This window comes from Chinchilla lanigera, unplaced genomic scaffold (assembly GCF_000276665.1).
Source record: "Chinchilla lanigera isolate Chin_1 unplaced genomic scaffold, ChiLan1.0 scaffold00099, whole genome shotgun sequence".
NCBI lineage: Eukaryota > Metazoa > Chordata > Mammalia > Rodentia > Chinchillidae > Chinchilla > Chinchilla lanigera.
This window is the reverse complement of record NW_004955500.1, coordinates 6,935,130-6,955,115: the sequence shown is the minus strand read 5'-3', so window position 1 is coordinate 6,955,115 and position 19,986 is coordinate 6,935,130. Positions and strand designations below refer to the sequence as shown.

The following is a 19,986-nucleotide window of genomic DNA, read 5'->3' as shown; positions in this document are numbered from 1 at the left end:
GAAACAGGTCTCAAGGGTTCTGTTAGAATCTTAACTTAGAAGTCCTCAAATGTTTTATTTTTGGAACTCTATCATTTGACTTAAAAGGTGATTGCCTTTTGGTTTCATAGCCTATAGCTTCTCTGCACTATTCTTTATGTATATGTTTCATAATTTATAAAACATATTCTCTGGAGCTGGGTGTGGTGGTGCACACCTGTAATCCCAGCACTCAGGAGACTAAGGCAGGAGGATCACTGAGTTTGAGACCAGCCTGGGCTACACAGTGAGTCCAAGACCAGCCTAACCTGCTTAGCAAGACCCTGTCTCACAAAAAAAAAAAAAAAAGGAAAGAAAGAAACCATATTCTCTGGAATTTACTCCACTTCTCTTACACATACTTAATAATTACACTTACTAATTTTCTGGAATATCCTTGATACACTAAGGTTGTTAATTATCATTAGGACTCTGCTGAGCTTTGGTAGAGCTTCTGAGATCCCATCTAGTCCTACTTCATGAAATACTTGCCTTGTTGTATATGTTTAAGATCTTTTTTCCCCTCTTACAGACAGTTCAAGAAGAAGAAAGAGAGATCTACAGACAACTGCTACAGATGGTCACAGGGAAACAGTTCTCTGTGGCCAAACCTACCACACATTTTCCTTTACACCTGTGAGTCAGAGAAGTATCTTTCAGATGAATTAAATTTTACAATTTGCTATTTGATATTGAAATTATATCCTTCTCATGGTAGGTCTCGATGTCTTAGTTCCAGTAAGAATACTTTGAAAGACTCACTGTTTAAAAATGGAAACTCTTGTGCATCTCATATCATTGGCTCGGATACTTCATCGTCAGGATCGGCCAGCATTTTAACTACCCAAGAGCCCCTGCCCCATAGCGCATATTCTGTGTCGTCATGTGCTCCAGATGTTGCGTTTGGATCCAAAGATTATGATTCTTGCCATCAGTCCCAGCGTCACTATTCTCTTCCACATCAGCCGGATAATTTACCAGCGTCAAATACACAATCTGAAGGTAAAAATGAAAAATAACTATTTTTAATTCTAACAGCAAATTAACTGTTTATAAGTATTACAGGCAACACTGTAACATACATATAACTTAAATAATATGTCTGAAACTTTAAATACATATAATTCAGTTAACCATGCCATGAAGAAACTAAACGTATAAATAAGATCTTATTTCTGTTTTTTTTTTTTTTTTTTCATCTTTTGAGACAGGGTCTCGTTATGCAGTTCAGGCTGGCCTTGAGCTCACTTTGTAGCCCAGGCTGGTCTTGAACTCGCAACGATCCTCCTGCCTCAGCCTCCTAAGTGCTGGGATTACAAGCGTGTGCCACCACACCCAGCCAAGATCTTCTTTCTTTTTTAAAAGATATTCTTTTTTTTTTCCTATATCAAGATAACAGTTTTTTTCGTTTTTGGTAATACTTAGGATTGAACCCAGCATCTTTACACTGAGTGACATCCTCCAGCCCTTTTTATCTTATTTTTGGGACAAGTCTCCCTCAATTGCTAAGCTGGTTAGGCTAGGCCGGAACTCGTCATCCTGCTCCCTCAGCACCCCTGGCATGCACCACCATACCTGGCTAAGATGCAAGTGATGTGATAAAATACTTTATTTACATGAGTAACTTCCTGTACAGAGTTTAGATTCTGACTATATTCAGCCCAATTCAGTACTTTCTGCTTCTGTTCCTTTATAATGAAGTACTCTAAAGTTATAGAAGCTTTAAAAAATAAATACTGAAGTATAAGTACTATGTGATGCCTATTAAATCTGTATTGAAGGTTTTATGCATTTGGGAGTGATGGAGATGAAATTGTGGAAAGTGTTTTCTACCTAACTTTAATAAAAATATTCAGGCTCTTGGCACTGATGTTGTTTAAGGTTTTGCTATAATAGGTGTCCCATTTTTTTGGTATGCATTCTATATGTATTTAATGGTATATATTTAGGTATGTAAATTAAAATTAAAACAAGTTTTAGATTAAGTGATTAGACATGGGGATCTTTTGATAGATTGAGCACGAGTTCTTAAGGCTGTCCTCTTCCTCTGTTCATTTTTTTTAATCATCACTTTTTGAAAATTATCATTTGAAGATTAAAATTTCTGGTGGCATTACCAAGGTGGCGTCATTATAGCTACGCGTATCTGTAAGAACTTGTATTACATTTTATGAAGTGATTTGTCGGAAGCTGTCATTTTTTAAAAAGCCAAAACAACCCTTCAGCTTCAGGCAATACACTGTGGCAGATACTTAGCTACAAGTAGGCTGGAACGGGTCTACTGCGCCGCCCTGTTCCTTTGCCTGTATGATTTAAAGTTAAAGTACTTTCACTGAGGTTCTCATGGTAGCACTTTAGAAGGACCTGATTCTGCCTTTGGTGAGTATTCAACACAAAGAATACATGATAGAATGATAAAGTTGTACTGTTTAGACTCCTCCTGTAGTGCTGTTTCTCTGCCCCTTCCCTTCCCCTTTTTCTTTCCCTTTTTCTTTCCCTTCCTTCACTTAATTCAGTCTCATAGTATGTCATAAACCTAAGGCTCTCAGGAAATGCTGGTGTGTTCTTATTCTCCAGAAACAGAAAGAGGAGCACAGGGAGGGAGCACAGCCCAGGAGTAGGTGCTAAGGGGCAGATGTGCCTGTATTTCAGAGTGATTTCCTTATTTCTGAGGCAAGCTCTTCGCTAAGACTTACTCCTTGTCTCAGTGAAAATGGACCTACCTCTTTTTCTCTTCCATCTTATCTTTGTCCTTGTGATATATTATTTTTATGGAACTGGAATATAACAGAGTTTAGGAACTTAAGCTAAGACATCTGGAAAACATAACTGGGTAGAATTTTATTAATAATGAAATGCTCTTGTGTTTCTTTGTTTAGGATCAGACTCTGTGATTTTACTCAAAGTGAAAGATTCTCAGACTCCAGCTCCCAGGTAAACTTAGGAAAAAGGTCATTCTTAACATATTGTTTCCTTTTCTTTAATCACAGTTTCTTTCACTAAGAGTTACATGGTATAAAATTGCCTCAGTTCAAACCTCTCTCATGTACTATTTGAATTATTTCAGTGACTTTCTAACTGATCTTCTTCCCCGCCTTCATTTTGTTCATCCTTCCGTCCTCCACACACTGTGCTCTCTAACTCATTCTTCTGCCTGGTACTTCAGTCCATCTTCCATGCTGCAGACAAAATGATCTCAAAGTCATGTCTGATCATTCATCAAAGGGGTTTGATGGCTGTTTATTAAACTCCTTCAAGCACGGCTTGTCAGGATCGAATTACGCCCACGACTGCGTGGTGTGGTATGCAAAGCACTTCTTCCACAAGCCACACTTTCTGTTGCACACACTGAGCCTTTAGCTACCAAGTGTATATTGAGAGTGCCTCCGCATGGGGGGTACTGGCATCGGGCATCAGCATTTGGGGATAAAGGGAAGGAACAGAATGAACACTGCCCCCAAGGACCTGTAATTCATTCGGGGGGGTGGTAAGGGACAAGGAACAAGCAGACAAACACACCTGGTGGTTACCCATGCAAGGAGGAGAGGTAAAACAGGGCAGTGTATCGCTTAGGCTTGGGAGCACTATTTAGAGTAATCAGGGCACGTCTGCGAAAGTGCCAGTTGGGCAGGGACATGGTGAAAGTGAGAGAAAAGCCGTATACAGTAGAAATAGGAGGTCCCGTGTTGCTCTATTAGTTTGTAAATACGATGCATTTATTTTCGTACTCACATTCAGTGTTTCTTCTGCCTAGAAAGTCCTCTTTCCCTCAACTTGTCTGTCTGGCAGTAGTCTTATCTTTTTAAATCTCAATCCAGATGTAACCTATGTGAAACTTTCCTTCTCGTGGAGGTATCAAGTACTTCTTCCTGTGTAACTCCGTAGATCGCTGTGTGAATCACGGTGCCTTTGCTGTTTAGGGCCTTGGCAGTTCACTTCCTAGAATACCAGTATCAGTTTTGCATTGAGAAGATTAGAGACAGCTGAAGGTCCTTCTTTGTCTCCATTCCACTGCTGCTTTGCAGCTCTCCTAGGCTTTAGGTGTTCTTTAAAATTCTGTATTTGTTAACCTCCCTCAGGGAGACTCTACAGTTTGGATTCTTTATTTCTTATGTATGTATTCTTTGGAGTCAGGCCTGGATTCTGCTCTTGGCTTTTTTAAGCTTCATGTAACTTTGGAGATAGCACTCTTCTGAACCTCTGTTTACATGTCAGTAAAGTGCCAGTAGTATCACCTCACTGTTGAATTGTTATGAATAACTCACAGGTAAAATACTTAAAAAAGTGTCTTGGGGAGAAGTTGACCTCAGATAAAAAGAATACTCTCAGTGCTCTGCTTGTTCTCTAAATCTGCCTTTACCTAGGGGAAGATCTCGTAGTGATGGCTGGACGGTGAGTTGGGAAAAGCTCTGCTGAGTGAGTGTGGTCCCGTCATGCTGTGTGTGGAAGTTAGAGTCTCCTGTCCCAGGCCCTGGTTCATTCGTTCTCCATCTGTGCTTAACTCCCTGCAGTGAAGGTTTGCTGTTTTCTTCTTGGAGTATGACATGCTGTTTCTTACCTGTTCACTTTTGTATGTTCTGATCCTTATACTGAGAATTCCCTTTTTCTCCATGTTTACTTATAAACTCTTACTTTGCTCTTCAAAATCTGACCCAGTTATTTCTTCCTTGGGAGATTTCTGTCTTCTCCAGATAACAGTAGTCTTTACCTGTCCTTGTCTTTGTTACCACTGTGATTGCACTTACCACCCACTGCTCATCATAGTTCCTGGCATGTGATAGCTGCTTAATAAATAAATCCTTGTTGAATAGATGAATTTTTTTAGAAAGTCTAAAATGCTCTCTTAAGTGTTCCAAGTACTTATTTTTTGCCCTTCTTGTTTAATGTACTGGTCTGCTGAATGGTATTCTAACACGAGTAGAACACAGTCTTTGGTATTGAACAAGCCAGATTTCTAATCCTGGCTGTTCAAAGACAAATTATCCTGCCAAACTTCAATTTTCTCATCTATGTGAGTAAATAATTCCTTGCTGTATTATGTTGAGGATTAAATAATATGGGGATTATCATGAGGCTTAACTAATACATAAGACAGCAGAGTTGTACATACAAAGCACTAAGTAGGTGTACAAAAAACTTACAGTTATCATTAGTGTAGTTATTATCAGAAATAATGCATGATCTCTTCAGGAAGCAAATTTCCCCTCCACTGGGCTTTCTTAAACCAGCAGATACTTGGAGCTGTTGAAGAGAAAGTACTTGCCTCCTACATTATTCATTTATTCAACTAATGCTAAGTGCCTACTCCGTGGGATTATTTTAGTTGCAGAGGTTATAGTAGTTTACATAATAGGCAAAAGTTTCTGTCTTTATCAGATTTATACTTCCATAAAGGAAGTAGACATTTGAATAATACGATTCATTGTTTCAAAATTCTGGGCGCTTTTTGTCACATCTTTATATCACGTAATAAACGTCATCTCTCGTTCATTTGCTTTTGGTATTACACACTAAAGTCTTCACAGTGCTGTCACTGCCCTGTGGTTTTCTGTGCTCATCATTAGCCGGCGAGATAGGCCCCTGTGAACGCTAGTGACAGCGAAGAGGCAGTAGAATAGCACTTCCATCACCGGTTTGCAATCCAAGGAGAATTGCGAAGGCTGATTTTCCAAAGTTAGGCTCAGTAGCAAGGGCTGCCATGAGCCCTTGTTCTTGCCGTACTGGGAGAAATTACAGAGATTTAGGAACACAGAGTAATCTACCATATTCAACAGATCTTGAAACCAGGGCCCATAACAGTGAGATGATGTGCTCAAATTTTTAAGACTAGGTGGGGATAGGTCCAGGAGATTCAGGCCTCTTAACTCACAATTTGACACTATTTATTCTGTGTATCTAAGAGTTTCCTTTGGAAAAGTCTTGGCTCTTCCATTGGTTTCTGTGATCGGTCCCTTAAAGGTTTACAAGGAGACAAAGAAGTTGAGAAAAGTCGAGCTGTTGGGACAAGTAGCATGCCAGGGACTCACCCGGCGTTGCTCACTGGGTTGTCCGGAGGCCGGGTGAAAGGAGTTGACTTGCTGTTTTCCTGCTTTGGCTCATTAGTCGTTTGATAAGCGAATATTTTATGAGTAGGGAGTTTTGGTGTCTACTGTGATTTGGTTTTAGATGTTTTGAGTCAAGACTGACAAGAAGTCTAAGAATCCATAATTGGTTAAGTCACTAATAAGCACCAGCATGAACACTTCGGAAAGAGGGGTGTTCTAGCTCAGGGATGGTGAACCTACAGCACGCGTGCCGCAGTGGGCACACAGATCCCCCTCTGTCGGCACGTGAGCCAAACTGGCCCAGCTGCCGAGCGTCGGGTACGCAGGTTTATCTGCAGTGTTGGCACTTCGCGATAAGTAAGTGGGCTTGCGGGTGCAGTTCGGACGCCCGTCTCTCCAAAGTTCTCCATCACTGCTCCAGCTTAACATTGGCTGGCAAAGTGATACGCTTTTCCACATTGTATTCTTTCATGCAAGTAAGGAAGCTATGCTGAACTTAATTTTTCTGTTGTACTTTGGGGTATCTTTCCAGTGCATGCAGATAACTCATTTGTGTTGCTTCATTCTTGGTTACAGTTCGTCATTTAGGCAGCTTTATTTGTTGCCTCATTGCAAAGTGTTCTTAAAGACTATTTAATGAATATTTTTGTTGGTAAAAGTTTGTATTTCTCATAACCCTGCTCACTTTTCTTCTTCCACCCATAGTCCTGCTTTCTTCCAGGCAGAGCTGTGGATCAAAGAACTGTAAGTTACCTGTTTTTAGTACTATTTTTCCTTTGTAGTAATTTCATTGTGTCTTAGACAAAATGAAACAATTAACTGATCATCCTGATTACTTCTAGTTAATAAGAATTACCAATTTGTATTCTTAAGTTATTGGGTTTTTAACCACTTACCAGTCTAATTATTTAAATAGAAGGTGACCAAAAACTGCATTTTGGTTTAATTTTTATAAGATAACAGGAAATATAAAAATGACAAATTTTACCAAATTTATTCAGTACAAGAATTGACTGGTTGAAATGACAGCTGCCCAAACCGCTTGGGACAGTCAGTGCGTGAACAAACGTGCTGCCTGAGCGATGCTCGGGGTGAACTATGAAGTGATAAAACGGGGTGGTGCTGTTTCTGTGTTTATGTAACTCTGTAATTATTGTTGAAGCTAAATTGAATTGAAAAAATATTTCAAAGTTAGGTATTTATACAAAGGAAGATACATGTCCTTTACTTTGATATGGGTAAAACTAACTTACTGAGTAATTTTAGAGTTTGCAAAATCCCTGAAAGGATTTAGTTTCCAGTTCATGAACGTACTTTTAGTTTTCTAGATCCTGGGTCATTATGACTTTTTAAAAAATAAACCATCAAAAACACCATATTTTATTTAAAACCTCCATAGTATATTATTTTCTCTTTTGGAATATGATTCTGTTTTGGAATTTCCAGAATAAAGCTTTTTTTTCACCAAAATGTTAGAACCATGTTTAAAAAAAGACTATGTATTCATAGATGTCTACAAAACTCAACTGTTCACATTGAACAACATAATATATTTAAATATTTCAGTGAAAGTGTTGAGTAATAACTTCATTGTTTCAGTCTTACGTCTTAAAATAAATGCTGTGAGGTGTAACATACTAGTGCAAGGATTTTGGACTTTGTGTGTGAGGGTTCTGTGTTCAGTACTCACTGATGTTTGATGCTACAAGGGTGATCTGTATGTGTCACTTACAATTTTCTAGAACTAGTGTTTATGATTCTCGAGCACGGGAACGATTGCGCCAGATCGAGGAGCAGAAAGCACTGGCGTTACAGCTGCAAAATCAGGTAAAAAAAAAAGGAAGATAAAATTGTAAATGAATAGCACATTTAAGTTGAAACTGTTTGGGAAGGTTACCCGGATTTTGGTGATTGCTGTTGTGATTGCCAGATCATGTGATAGCATAGCTATTTTAATGTGAATGGTGTATGTTCTTGGTTAGCCCGGCCAGAGTGACTCAGTATACATACGTCAAATAGATTTCCGTATTTTATCCCACTTACTTTGAAGTTCTGTCTTCCAGAGATTACAGGAACAAGAATATTCAGTACATGATTCAGTAGAACTACATCTTCGTGTGCCTCTTGAGAAGGAGATCCCTGTCACAATTGCCCAAGAAACGGAAAAAAAAAGTCATAAGTTAACTGATAGTGAAGAGGAATTTCCTGAAATCACAGAGGTATTTTCTTCTACTAGCAACTATTATATTTATAAAGAATTCTTTGGACACTTTCACACATAAAGCAGTTGGATACCTGGTGTTTAAATTTTATTGAATATTTCTACTTTTGTTTGTACTGTATACCAGTTCTCACTTTTTTAAAAGGATTATTGAAAATTGATGAAACAAGTATGAGTGGCTTTTAGCAATTCAGCAAAAAAGCAAAAAGCGTTATATTTATTTCATTGCATTTTTACTTGATGTAGGCAGACTGTGTGTCTGTATGATTTTGTTTTGGGATTTTTCTTTGCATTTCTTTTTTTGTTTTGTTTTTGGCATTGGGGATCAAACCCAGGGCCTCACACAAAATATATGTGCTTCTACCACTGAACTACACCCCTAGTCCTACATGTGCAATAATTTAATATCGAAGTTTAAGCTATCACTGTTTCTTTTTGTTTTGTTTTTTTGTTCTTTTGGTTGTTGTTTTTTTTTGTCTTTTTGAGACAGGGTCTCACTATGCAGTTCACGCTGGTCTTGAACTCACTTTGTAGCCCAGGCTGGCCTTGAGCTCACAATGATCCACCTGCCTCAGCTTCTCAAGTGCTGGGATTACTGGGGTGCGCCACCATGCCCAGCTATCACTGTTTTTCTTAAGTAATGAAAACCTATAGTAGAAAGTTTTGAAAATACGTTAAAGACTATACATTTTTAAAATCTGCTCACTTATTTATACTTGTCTTTGAAAATCTTTTGGTACTGGGTATATAGCTACAGGGTAGAGTACTTACTTGCCTTACATGTGCGAGCCCCTGGGTTCAATCCCTAGCCATGCTAAATAAATAAATAAAATTTTAAAAACCTATCATGTACCTGGTGAGTATAATATTATAGTTGTACTAGATTCCATATTTTACATTTTTAAAGGTAAAATGCATACTTTTTCCAAAAAAATAGTGTCTAGACTTTTACTCTGTTACTACCTTTTGTGAAAGCTCCTGTTTCACAGCAAATTGTTTGGGTCAGAAATATAAAGGGAGACCTTTTCATAGGCTTAGGGATCTGATAGCACAGGCTACTGATAGCACATAGGGATCTGACAGCACAGGGCGAGTTCAAACTTTAGGAACTAATACGAAACAAAGATCAGAACGTTGTTCTGGAAAAGAGAAGGGAGGGGCAGATGGGATGGGAAGAAGTAACTGGGAAGATGGGGGGGGGAGATGGAGGCCAAAATGTTAGGTAGAAGTAACTGAACTAACAGCAGATTGATAAACAGTTACCTAGTAGTAAATACAGTCTGAGGGTTGGTGGGAAATCCCTTTTTTCTGAACTCGTGTGTTCTCTGGCACCTTGTGTTTTTGTAGGAGATGGAGAAAGAAATAAAGAACGTATTTCGTAATGGAAACCAAGATGAAGTTCTCAGTGAAGCATTCCGCTTGACCATTACACGCAAAGATATTCAAACTCTAAACCACCTGAATTGGCTCAATGATGAGGTAACCTTGCACTTATTTTTATATACAAATAGTATATAAACCTCAAGTAGACACTAAATCAAGGCATTGTTTCACTTTTTCTCAAAGTGTGGTCCTTAGACGACTTGCATGAATTTTCCTATGTAGTGGAGCTTAACATTTTTAGCAAACATCTTAGGTGATCTTTATGTACTTCAAAGGCTCAGAACATCTGATTTCTTGCGTTAAAGACTTGGAGAAGGAGACAGCACCGGCTCACGGGTGTACGTCGCTCTGTGTGAGGCACCCGCCCTGCGGACCCCATCCGAGCAGGTGTCTAACGGCTCTGCACTTGTATCACGAAGCAGTACTTCGGGGTTTCCGTAGTGGCACCCAGTTCTACGTCCCTTTCTACATCTACTTGTTTTAGTCACTTACACTGTAACGTTTTCTGAAACACCTTCCATTTATATATAGCTTTTAAACTAATATTGAAAAGTCATTGTTTACTTACTGTATTGAGGGGAAATTTACACCCCTTACCTTCCAATTTCAAGGAAGTATGCTAATAACAGTGATCTTTTTTTTTCTTTCACTTTTAATCAGATTTTATTGATACATTTTAGATATCATAGTGATCACATTCATCATAGAACATTTGTACCTGTACATGGTATAACGTGTTTCTTTTTTTTCCCATTCCCTACCCTCCCTTCAACCCCTCTTCCCCCCCATTTAAAAAAGCTTTGTTTCCATGTTTTCCTTGTTTTCTCATTTTTTTTTTACCTTTTCTTTCTTTCCTCTCCCTACTCCCCACTCTCATACCCTTCCCCATTTGAACATTTTCTTCTTACTTCACAATATCTGTTATACACTTTGGTCCAGAGAAACAGTGTGGTATTTGCATGTATGTCAGTTTATTTCCCTTAAGAGTATGGTGTCAAGGTGCATCCATTTACCTAAAAATGTCTTAAGCTTATCTTTCTTTATGGCAGAGTAGTACTCCATCGTGTAAAAAAAAACCAAACACATCTTTATCCATTCACCAGATGCACTATGATCTTTAAATTGATCCATCTTATTCCTTAACTTGTAGAAACCCTGTTTTATTTCAGAAAGTTGTTTTCATATAGAGGAAAACTTGGGTTGGGTGTTTTTTCCAAAACTACCTTCTTAGGCCTGCTAGGAATATCCCTGTCTGATCTTCTAGGTGAACTCAAGCTTCACCGCTCTGGAGGATTTTTAGAAAGTAATCACTTGATATTCTAGATATCCAGATCCTGTTCTTATATGCTTAAGACCTTCTAAATAATAATACTGGAACATCTGTTGAGCATTCGGCTCATGTTAGGCACTATTCTAAGTGTTTTATTTTTTTCATGTAAAAGTCACCATAGCTTTAGAAGTAGAGAGTATAGTTTTATCATCTCCATTCTATAGGTAAAGAAATAAGGCATCATAGAAAGATAAGAAACTTTCATAGGCTGGGATGGAGGTATACACCTGGAATCTCAGCATCCAAGAAGCTGAGGCAGAAGGAACATGAGCTCAAGGCCAGCTTGGGCTACATAGTGAGTTCAAGGCCAGCCTGGACCACCTACCTTGTCTCAAAAACAGAAGTTTGCAAGGTAACATAGTAGCAGAGCCAAGACTCAAACTGGGTCTTACCTAATGGAGTGTACTGCCTGAGAATCTTAAATCGGATCCTGTTTTAGACCAGTCGTGTAGAATTTAGAAGCCATATATCATGTGTAGGATCTTGATTTTCTCTGAACCAACTGGGCTAGCCCCATTGTCTCTGGCACTGGTCAGTTTAGAAGATAAATCTTTCAGAAACGCATCACTTCCTGAGTGCATGCTTTGGTTAAGAATGGTAAGGAATGTGTTTGAGACTGGGGGATGTTCCGGCTTGCTTCTCTTGCTTCCTCAGGTATTAGAACATTGAATCAGATACTGCTGAGCGAGGGAGTTCACCAGATCAAAGGGGAAGATGAAAATCAAGGGTAATCAGAAGTGTCCACTGATAAGTTGTTTTATCTGTGGTCTTCTGCCAGTTTTTGCCTGCCTCTGCTGGAAGGAAAGTCAGTTACTGGAAAAGGATTGTAGCCTGCTGTCAATTCTGCGAGACCTTCTAGAGGGCAGCAGCGAGGAGGGCGTGAGCTGAGTCCTTGCTCTGTGCTGTGGCAGGTTCCTCAGTGAGAGATCCCTTACAGAGGCAGCATTCAGCGTTCAGCACATACTTTCCATTCCCTGGGTCCCTCAGAGGCTGGGTTTTTAGCAAGCAAAGTTAATGGAAATTACATTATTTAGAGGAGGTGAAGGGAAGGAAAGATTCCTTGTCTGCTTTATCCCCACCACACCAACCTATAACTTGTGGGGAGTGGTTTTGTCTGAGTTCAGAATAATGTTAACCTTGAAAGTGAGACCCACTCATGTGTCCATGATGATGACAACTTTTTACAAACACATTTCTGAAGTATACTACTTCTCAGATTTTCATTTATTGCCCTTGAGAAGCCCACATTCTGATGAATTATTAGTAGATACCCTTAAATACTGATACTCATTTCAAAATACTTAACTCTTTTTCCATTGTGAATGTTTAGTTTTTTGCAAGTAATTTTTCCTTTTTTCTATTCTTTTCTTCCCTCAAATAGATATTTTTATTAATAACCACTTTTCTTTTTGATGTCCTGTAAATTTTATAGGGTGTATTAAATTTTTCTCCATAATAAAGTGAATGGTACGTTATTCTTCACCATTGACAAAGAATGTAATAGCCGGAAAATTAAAGGAATCATACATACTTTTTAAAGAAAATAAAATCCAGAAACCTTGTATATGGGATATGTATAGAAAACCACTAGGCTATTCGTCCTTTATCTGTTTCTTAAAATACATGCCAGGCATGGGGGTGCGTGCCTGTAATCCCAGCACTTGGGAGGCCAAGGCAGGAGGATCGTTGAGAGTTTGAGGCCAGCCTGGGCTACAAAGTGAGCTCAAGGCCAGCCTGAACTGCATAGCGAGACCCTATCTCAAAAACACACACAAAAAAGAAAATATACCTCAGTGCCTGTTCAAACAGTAGCTTTCAAAACTTCTTTATAAGTGGATTTATATATAGGTGAATTTGGTTAAATTCTATATAGTTTCAAAGCACTGAATGTTTTCCTCCCCATAAAGAAATTATACTTTTTAAAAGTGGAATGTGGGAACAGGCTACATTATAAAGAATACAAAAAGAGGTAGAAGATGGATGAAATCAGGGATATTGTGGATAGAAATTCCTGTACTGGTCAGGAGATTAGTTATTAATTTAAAAAACTTAATGAAGGGAAAGGGAGAATAGTATTAAACAGAAGAATTAGCTGCAAAAGCAGATTAAAAATCAGAGTTAAGAAACAAATATTTGCAAAACAAATGTCAGTGCTAGAAATGATTAATCCTTAGAGATGGATGACTTCTGGAATCCCTTCCAACTTCAAGATTTTGGGTTAACCGTGCTGAGACGCAGGCTGCTGTACGAGTGCCGCACGCTGACCGACGCAGCGCTGGGCCTCCAGGGAAGCAGGCTGCTGTGGGCTTCGTGTTTTTCCCTATGGCCAGGTGGCTTTGCGTATCTGGGAGCGTCATGATCATCTTGTTCTGTAGTTTAGAAATACTTGGAAATGATGTGGTGTACGTGTAAATTGAACTGACTCTTGCTTCTGGTCGTAATAGAGTAAAGGGGACAAGATTTAGCCTTTCAGCTTTGCCAGAAAACAAAACAAAACATATGAAACAGTTTTCAGATGCTCTGAACAGGCAGTATAGAACAGTGAGCTGTGAGAGAAGGGAAATAAAGAGGTATAATATGTAGCTTCCCTGGCTGACGGAAAGAGGGTATGTGGGTTATAAGACCAGGGCTGGCAGAGCCTGTGCCAGAGGGCTTCCCTCAAAGTCTCTGGCTGAATACAGAGCTTTGTAGTTGTGAAACAAGGTACGAGAGGCTAGGGAAAGAACTTCCAGAAAGTAGTGAGAACAGTATCAGTGCCAACCTAAATGCCAAGAATAGTTCACTTTCCAATCAGTTATAATGGAAGAACTTCCTAAGTCCAAGGGCATACAGAGACTTCTTGCAAGAGAATTGCCCCAAAGTGAGGACAGACGGCCCCTACAATAAAGGCTACTTTGGACCCAGACTAACAAAGCCTAAAAACAAATCTCAAAAGCTTAAAAAATGATCCAGATATAACTGTGTCACAGAGAAAAGCCCCACAGTATTTAAAGAAATACAACAAATACTAGAACCTGCATAAAAGTGACAGTATCCAGTATCTATCAAATAGGATGTTAGGCACTATGCAGTTAATATATTTTAATAATTTTTTTAATTACCAGGCATACAAAGAAGAAGGAAAGTACAATTTATGACAGGGGAAAGACTAGTCACTAAAAATACCCAGAAATGAACAAAACGATAAAATTAACAAAGATGTTAAAACAAGCCAGGCATGTTGGTGCATGCCTGTAATACCAGCACTTGGGAGGCTGAGGCAGGAGAATTGCCAAGAGTTCAAGGCCAGCCTGGGCTACATAGTGAGTTCAAAGCCAGCCAGAACTGCATAACGAGATCCAAGCAAAAAGTTAAAATAGACATTTTAAATATATTACATATTTTAGGAAGGTAGAGAAAAATAGACATCATGAGGAGGAAAATGGAATGTATATGAAAAGATCCAGATTGAACTTCTGTATTTTAAAATTTTAGCTCATTAGTACACGTGTAGTATGTAACGTTTACATTTCTTGCGGGAGGTTGGACTTGTATATTTGAAATAAAATGTACATAATATAGATCTAACAGATTAGACCTTGGAGAACAGTTTGGAAAAATGTGTGAACTTGAAGCTCAGCAATAGAAACCATCAAAAATGAAGCACAGACAGAAGGTTGAAGGAAGACAAGTGAGCCGGGGGAGGCAGTCTGGCATGTAACTGGAGTCTCGGAGGGGAAGGTAGGGCCTAGATGATGTCAGAAAAAGTGTTTGAAAAATTAATGGTAGGAGAGTTCTACCATGCTAAAATGTGTGGTAATCAAGTTGCTGAAAGCCAGTGGTAAGGACAAAAATACATGGGCAGCCAGAGGAAGAGAGACATCAGGTATAGAGGAATAAAGATAATTATTTGTCTGAAACTGCTAGGCCAGAAGACAATATAGCTGCATCTGTAAAGTACTAAAGAAGAAAAACAAAATGTCAACCTAGATCCTATACCCAGCAAACATACCCTTCCAAACGGAAGCAATACTTTTTCAGACAGATGCTGATTGAGTTCACCACCAGCAGACCTGGACTGTAAGAAATACTACACTGTGTTCTAAAGGCAGAAGAAAAATACCAGATGGAAACGGCAGTCCACACAAAGGAATGAAGATCAGTGGAAATGCTCTGAGTGTTCAGTATTTCTAACAGTTGGCTAAAGCATTGTACTGTGAAACTTATAACATGTAGCAATAAAATAGTTGACAGTCAGTGCAAAGATGAGGACAGAATAGAAGCTTGTACTACTATTGTAAGACTATTCCATTATACGTGAAGCAGTAGTTATATGAAGATAGACTCTGATGAGTTACAGACATACTGCAGCTGGGCGTTGTGGCGCCCTCTGGAGGCTGAGGCAGGAGGATCAGTGTGAGTTGTAGGCCAGCCTGGGCTACAAAGTGAGCTCAAGCCCAGCCTGAACTGCATAGTGAGACCCTGTCTCAAAAAGACGAAAAAAAAAAAGAAAAACATACTGTAAATCCTAGAGCAACTGCTAAGCAAGCATGTATCTTTCTTTGGTTCTGCTTTGCAAATCCATACTATTACTACCATTTGTTTCCCAAATGGAAAAGTATTGGACAGTACAATACTGTATTTCTAACTTCACTTGCAAGGGAAAGGCCAAGAAGAAAAGTCTTCAAGCAGATGGAGAGAGGAGGGGAGTGAAGGGCAAGTTAAGGTGGACTCCACATAGCAGACTACCGAAGCCGCAGCTCGCCAGGCAGACTCACCCCCTGTTGTAAGCTTCATTTTCAGAAGGAAAGAGGTGTCTTTCAATTATTCAGCAATATAATGGCTTGTGTGTAGAAAAAATATTCCTACTTGATTGGCAATGGAAAAATAAGGAAGACTTTAGAAGGAAGTGCTGTACTGTGGTCACTTCATTTTCATTGCAGTCAGGATCTGGAACCAGGGTACATGCTGGTGTGGTGTGGTGTGGTTTGGTTAGGTCTCTTTCTTAAGCATTTTTAACATCCTGAACACAGATGTTTAATGGAAGTGCTGAGCTGGTCATGCCCCTGCCTTGGCGATTGTTTCCAAGGAGTGCGTAACTGAGTGAGGCTCACTGGGGAGAGGAAGGAAACCCACCAAGCCAAGACCAGCCCATCAGTGCTAGCCCTGGAAATAGGTTTTCCTTGGGGAATAAGGGAAAACTAGGCAAAGATGAGATAAATTTGTAAATTGAATAGCCTGGATCTACCATATCTAGTGTCCTCTTTTAAGTGAAATGAAGTTCATCGCAGCGAGGGATTTTGTGTGTCTGACGTGACTCATTGGCTTCCACATTGTATTACCTCTTTGCAGTGTTTCTTAACAGAATCATCCCTGATAAACCTGAGATTCATGTGGGGTCACATAAGAGTATGAGTAGCCTGCTTGTCTTTCTCTAAAACTTTAGCAGTAGTTCTACTAATAATTTATCACTTGAATCTGCATGTGAGAAAAAGTTTAACATGTATTCACAGTGAAAGCCTGCCTTCTTGCTTCCTATAATATTACAGGTCAGATCTTATGACTGAATGACTTTCTGAACCATAATAGTCAAAGTGCTGCTTCTTGGTTAGACTTTTAGACTTTGTGGTTGACAAGCATAAATTAATTTAAAAGTCAAAATGGAGTGGGTGTGGTGGTGCATGGCTACAGTCCCAGCACTCTGAGATGCTGAGGCAGGTGGATCTCAAGTTCAAGCCCAGCCCTCTCAAAAGACCCTGCCTCAAAATTTAAAAACAATTTTTTTAAAGGGTGAGGGGTGTGGCTCAGTGCAAAGGCCCTTGGTTCAGTCCCCAGTACTGCCATGAAAAACAGTCGGAATGGAATATCAAGAAGTAAAATTGGGAAGACGATTTTTGTCCCCCTAAGCATTGTCCTTGACTCTGCTTGAGAGCAGTGTCATGCCTCGTACTTTCAGAACTTTTTTTTCTAAATTAAACAAAGTTTCAAAGTGTAAATGTGGGAAGGGTTAAAAATCAAGTCTTCACTATTTAGGAACTCTTTTAAATACATGAGAAAATAATTCGGCTAGTTCACTGGTCAAGAAGGACAATACAAATAGCAGTGGTTGTTCGTGTCATTGTGGTGACATGCAGGAAAGATCAGACCCTTTTTGAGAACACTGGAGGTCTTCCCTTGAAAAGGAAGCTTTTTCAGCTTCAGCCCGGCAGCTCTTCAGATAAAATCACAGAAGAGCAAAGACACTGTAAACATCTCTCCCACCCCCAGGCAGGGCTGCAGAGGCAGGCAGAGCGCTTGGCCGAGGCTGTGGGGGCAGCGGGAAGGGCCGCTCCTTAGGCATCGGGAGCCGCAGAGGGCAGGCGCAGGCAGGTACGGGCCCCAGAACGCGGACAAGTGCGCCAGCTTCGGCAGGAGTCTGGGTGGTATAGCGGCGAGACAAGCGGTACAGGCCAGGCTGAACTACCTTTAGTCCCCTGTGCGAAAGGGATGTAAGATCTGCTGGAGCCCAGAGAACCCTGTGTGCAGGGGGGACTGTTGGCTGTGGGGGAGGGGAAGTGTTTGTCTTCACAGGCGCGCGCGCGCACACGCACGCACACGCGCACACACGCACGCACGTGCACGCACAGAGATTCTGTGGCCGTGACTGCTTGTCTTTCAGCTTGCACACTGTGATCCCTTCTCACATCTCCTTCTCCTGCATCTTAAGCCTCCTCTGTGAGGTGACGTGGGGGATCCTCTTTGTTCTTCCGTTCCTGGCCTGTTTCGGGAATGATTGTGTCTTGGCTGAACTATGGCAGTTTTTCTCATTTGGGCAGAGTAACAGCTGAAAAACTGAGGAGAAATTTGGATCTGAATTGCCTCAGATGTCAGATTACACGTCCTTAGTAAGGAGAAGGAGCGTTAAGGCCACCGAACTCCCTCCCACTGGGAAACAGGGGAAATGAAAAAGAGCTCAGGCCATTCCTTAGAGCTGATGAACTAGTTGACTTTGGAGGAGGCCGGTTCCCTCTCAGAAGAGAAACCTTGGTTGGAGGCAGGGCGAAAGCAATAAAAGAGGAATTTTCTAAGGAGACATACTGTGACATATCGGATCAGTAGTCCTCTGTTCTTGATCAGTTGTGTTAGGTAGTATGACACTTGTTTATGTAGTTTTGTTTAATGGTTCCAAAGGTAATAGCTCTCTGATAGGCATCTTGAGAAGGTATGTCTCCATGGCCTTCATGTGTTTGGCTGTCCTTATTTCTTTATCTGATTTCTTTCACATCCCCTTTTATCTTATTGCCTGGTAAGATATGTAACCTGACTGCCCTGTGGAAGGTGTGGCCTGCGTTGACCAGCAGGTCGTCTACCTGTTTACTTCATCCTTTGAATTGAAGGGTTTAGCTTCATAACCTGTAGAATTCCAGAAGAATTTTATCAGTCTTTTCTGGCTAATCTCTCTGTACGTTCTAGAGAGTAGTTTGCAGCCTAGGAATCTGGACTTGCTGGGCAAATCATTCTGGCATTCGTAGCTGTTTTCGCAGACCTAGAGGCATCATGTAGCACCACTATATACCCTCAGGCAGAGTTAGATCAAAAACTTAGATTTGAGAATACACCGTTCTAATTGTACTTTGATTCATTATTATTAAAACAACTAGCTCCAGTTAACTGTAGGGCTTCACAGCGGGTAGGAGATTCGCCGCAGCCTGAGTCCTGTGGCCTGCCTGGGCCTCTTGCCTCAGATGTCGGAGCTGCGGGCAGAGGGTGCCTTTCTTCAGCCCCAGCCGCCCTATCTCGGAGCTCGGCCTCGTGCCCGGCGTGGTTTCCCTGTGGCTGCTCAGGCGTGCTCCTCTGTAGGCCCTTTCTCTAGTCTAGACCGTGCTCCGGTGTGTTCCTGGCAGTGCTCCTGCTCCCTGCCCAGTAGGTAGTTGCCTACCGTTGGGCAGTAGCTCACTGCTCTGGTATCCTGGTGTGTAAATATTTGTCAAAGGACGGGGGCATTTTCCCATTCCTCAAAAAGCATTCTGAAAAGTGTGCCTGTTTTCTTAGTCATATTTCCAGGCCGGGGCTCAGTTAGCCCATTCATTCCTTGCAGTTGACAGACACTAGCTGCCCTCAGCTGCCCACAGAGAGTCAGTCTGCAGTCACTTCTGGCACAGTAACTTCCAAGCTTTAGAACCAGGGTCCTGGATCTGAGGGGATCATAGACAGCATGGCCACTATAAGAGAAGACATTGTTTCATTAACAAAAATCTACATATCTCCCATGTCAAGCATTTTAATTTCTTTCACTCACGCTTGATATTGAAGAGTAAATGGAGTCAGTAAAGGGGAGGAAGTTAAGTGTGTAGATCTGAGGGACAATGTCATCCTTCCTTGTTTGTGACTTTGGGCCTCAGTAATCTAGGATGTTATGTGACTGCACATCTGTTTTGCCTCTTACAAAGTTGACAGTGTTGAGCAACTATCAGTTCGTAGGTGTTTTTCCAGTATGATTGATGGTTTGTCCTGTCACATATTCCTACTTGAACCAAAACAGTTTGCCTCTGTGTTATGGTTCATGAGGCAAAAAAGGCAGATTTAACCGTGGAACAGAATTTTCTATCTTTGTGCAAGACCAAGTAACTGTCGTATAAAGTTCGAACTGTTGATCTTAGCTTGATTAACACTAGGCTGTAACTGAGCTCAGAACCCAGTCTCACACAGTCCTCCAGTATAGTGAAGCAGTGCTGTGTGCTTTATTAAAGTGCTCGCATCAGCGCCTTCGTTTTTTCTGGACCTCACCCTCTGATAGCTTTGTCCTTGTTCTCTAGTCCTTTGTTCCACAAGTCTGGTCGACATCTCCCCGCTGGTCCTCAGCTGTATGGTACCTACGCCAGCCTTTTCATTGTTCATAACTGCCTCAGCTCCTTCCTTCTAGCTACACGTTCATGCAGGGATGTGAAGCTGCTGAGTGTTCAGGTCAGCTGGGTTGATCAGGAAACAGTAGTATGTGCTATTCAACACAACTGCGCTTTCTTTATTTTCAT

General features: G+C 40.6%; 1 protein-coding gene across 1 annotated transcript in view; it reads left to right on the top strand.

The window, feature by feature from the left end:
- Senp1 (SUMO1/sentrin specific peptidase 1) overlaps positions 1 to 19,986 on the top strand; it is a gene marked incomplete at its 5' end in the record, with an annotated part of 54,038 nt that overhangs the window by 23,367 nt on the left and 10,685 nt on the right. Inside the window, 7 exon segments of the mRNA XM_005406636.2 lie at positions 551 to 654; positions 737 to 1,020; positions 2,898 to 2,952; positions 6,768 to 6,806; positions 7,805 to 7,889; positions 8,126 to 8,281; positions 9,631 to 9,762. Of these exon segments, the coding sequence (XP_005406693.1) occupies positions 551 to 654; positions 737 to 1,020; positions 2,898 to 2,952; positions 6,768 to 6,806; positions 7,805 to 7,889; positions 8,126 to 8,281; positions 9,631 to 9,762 (855 nt within the window).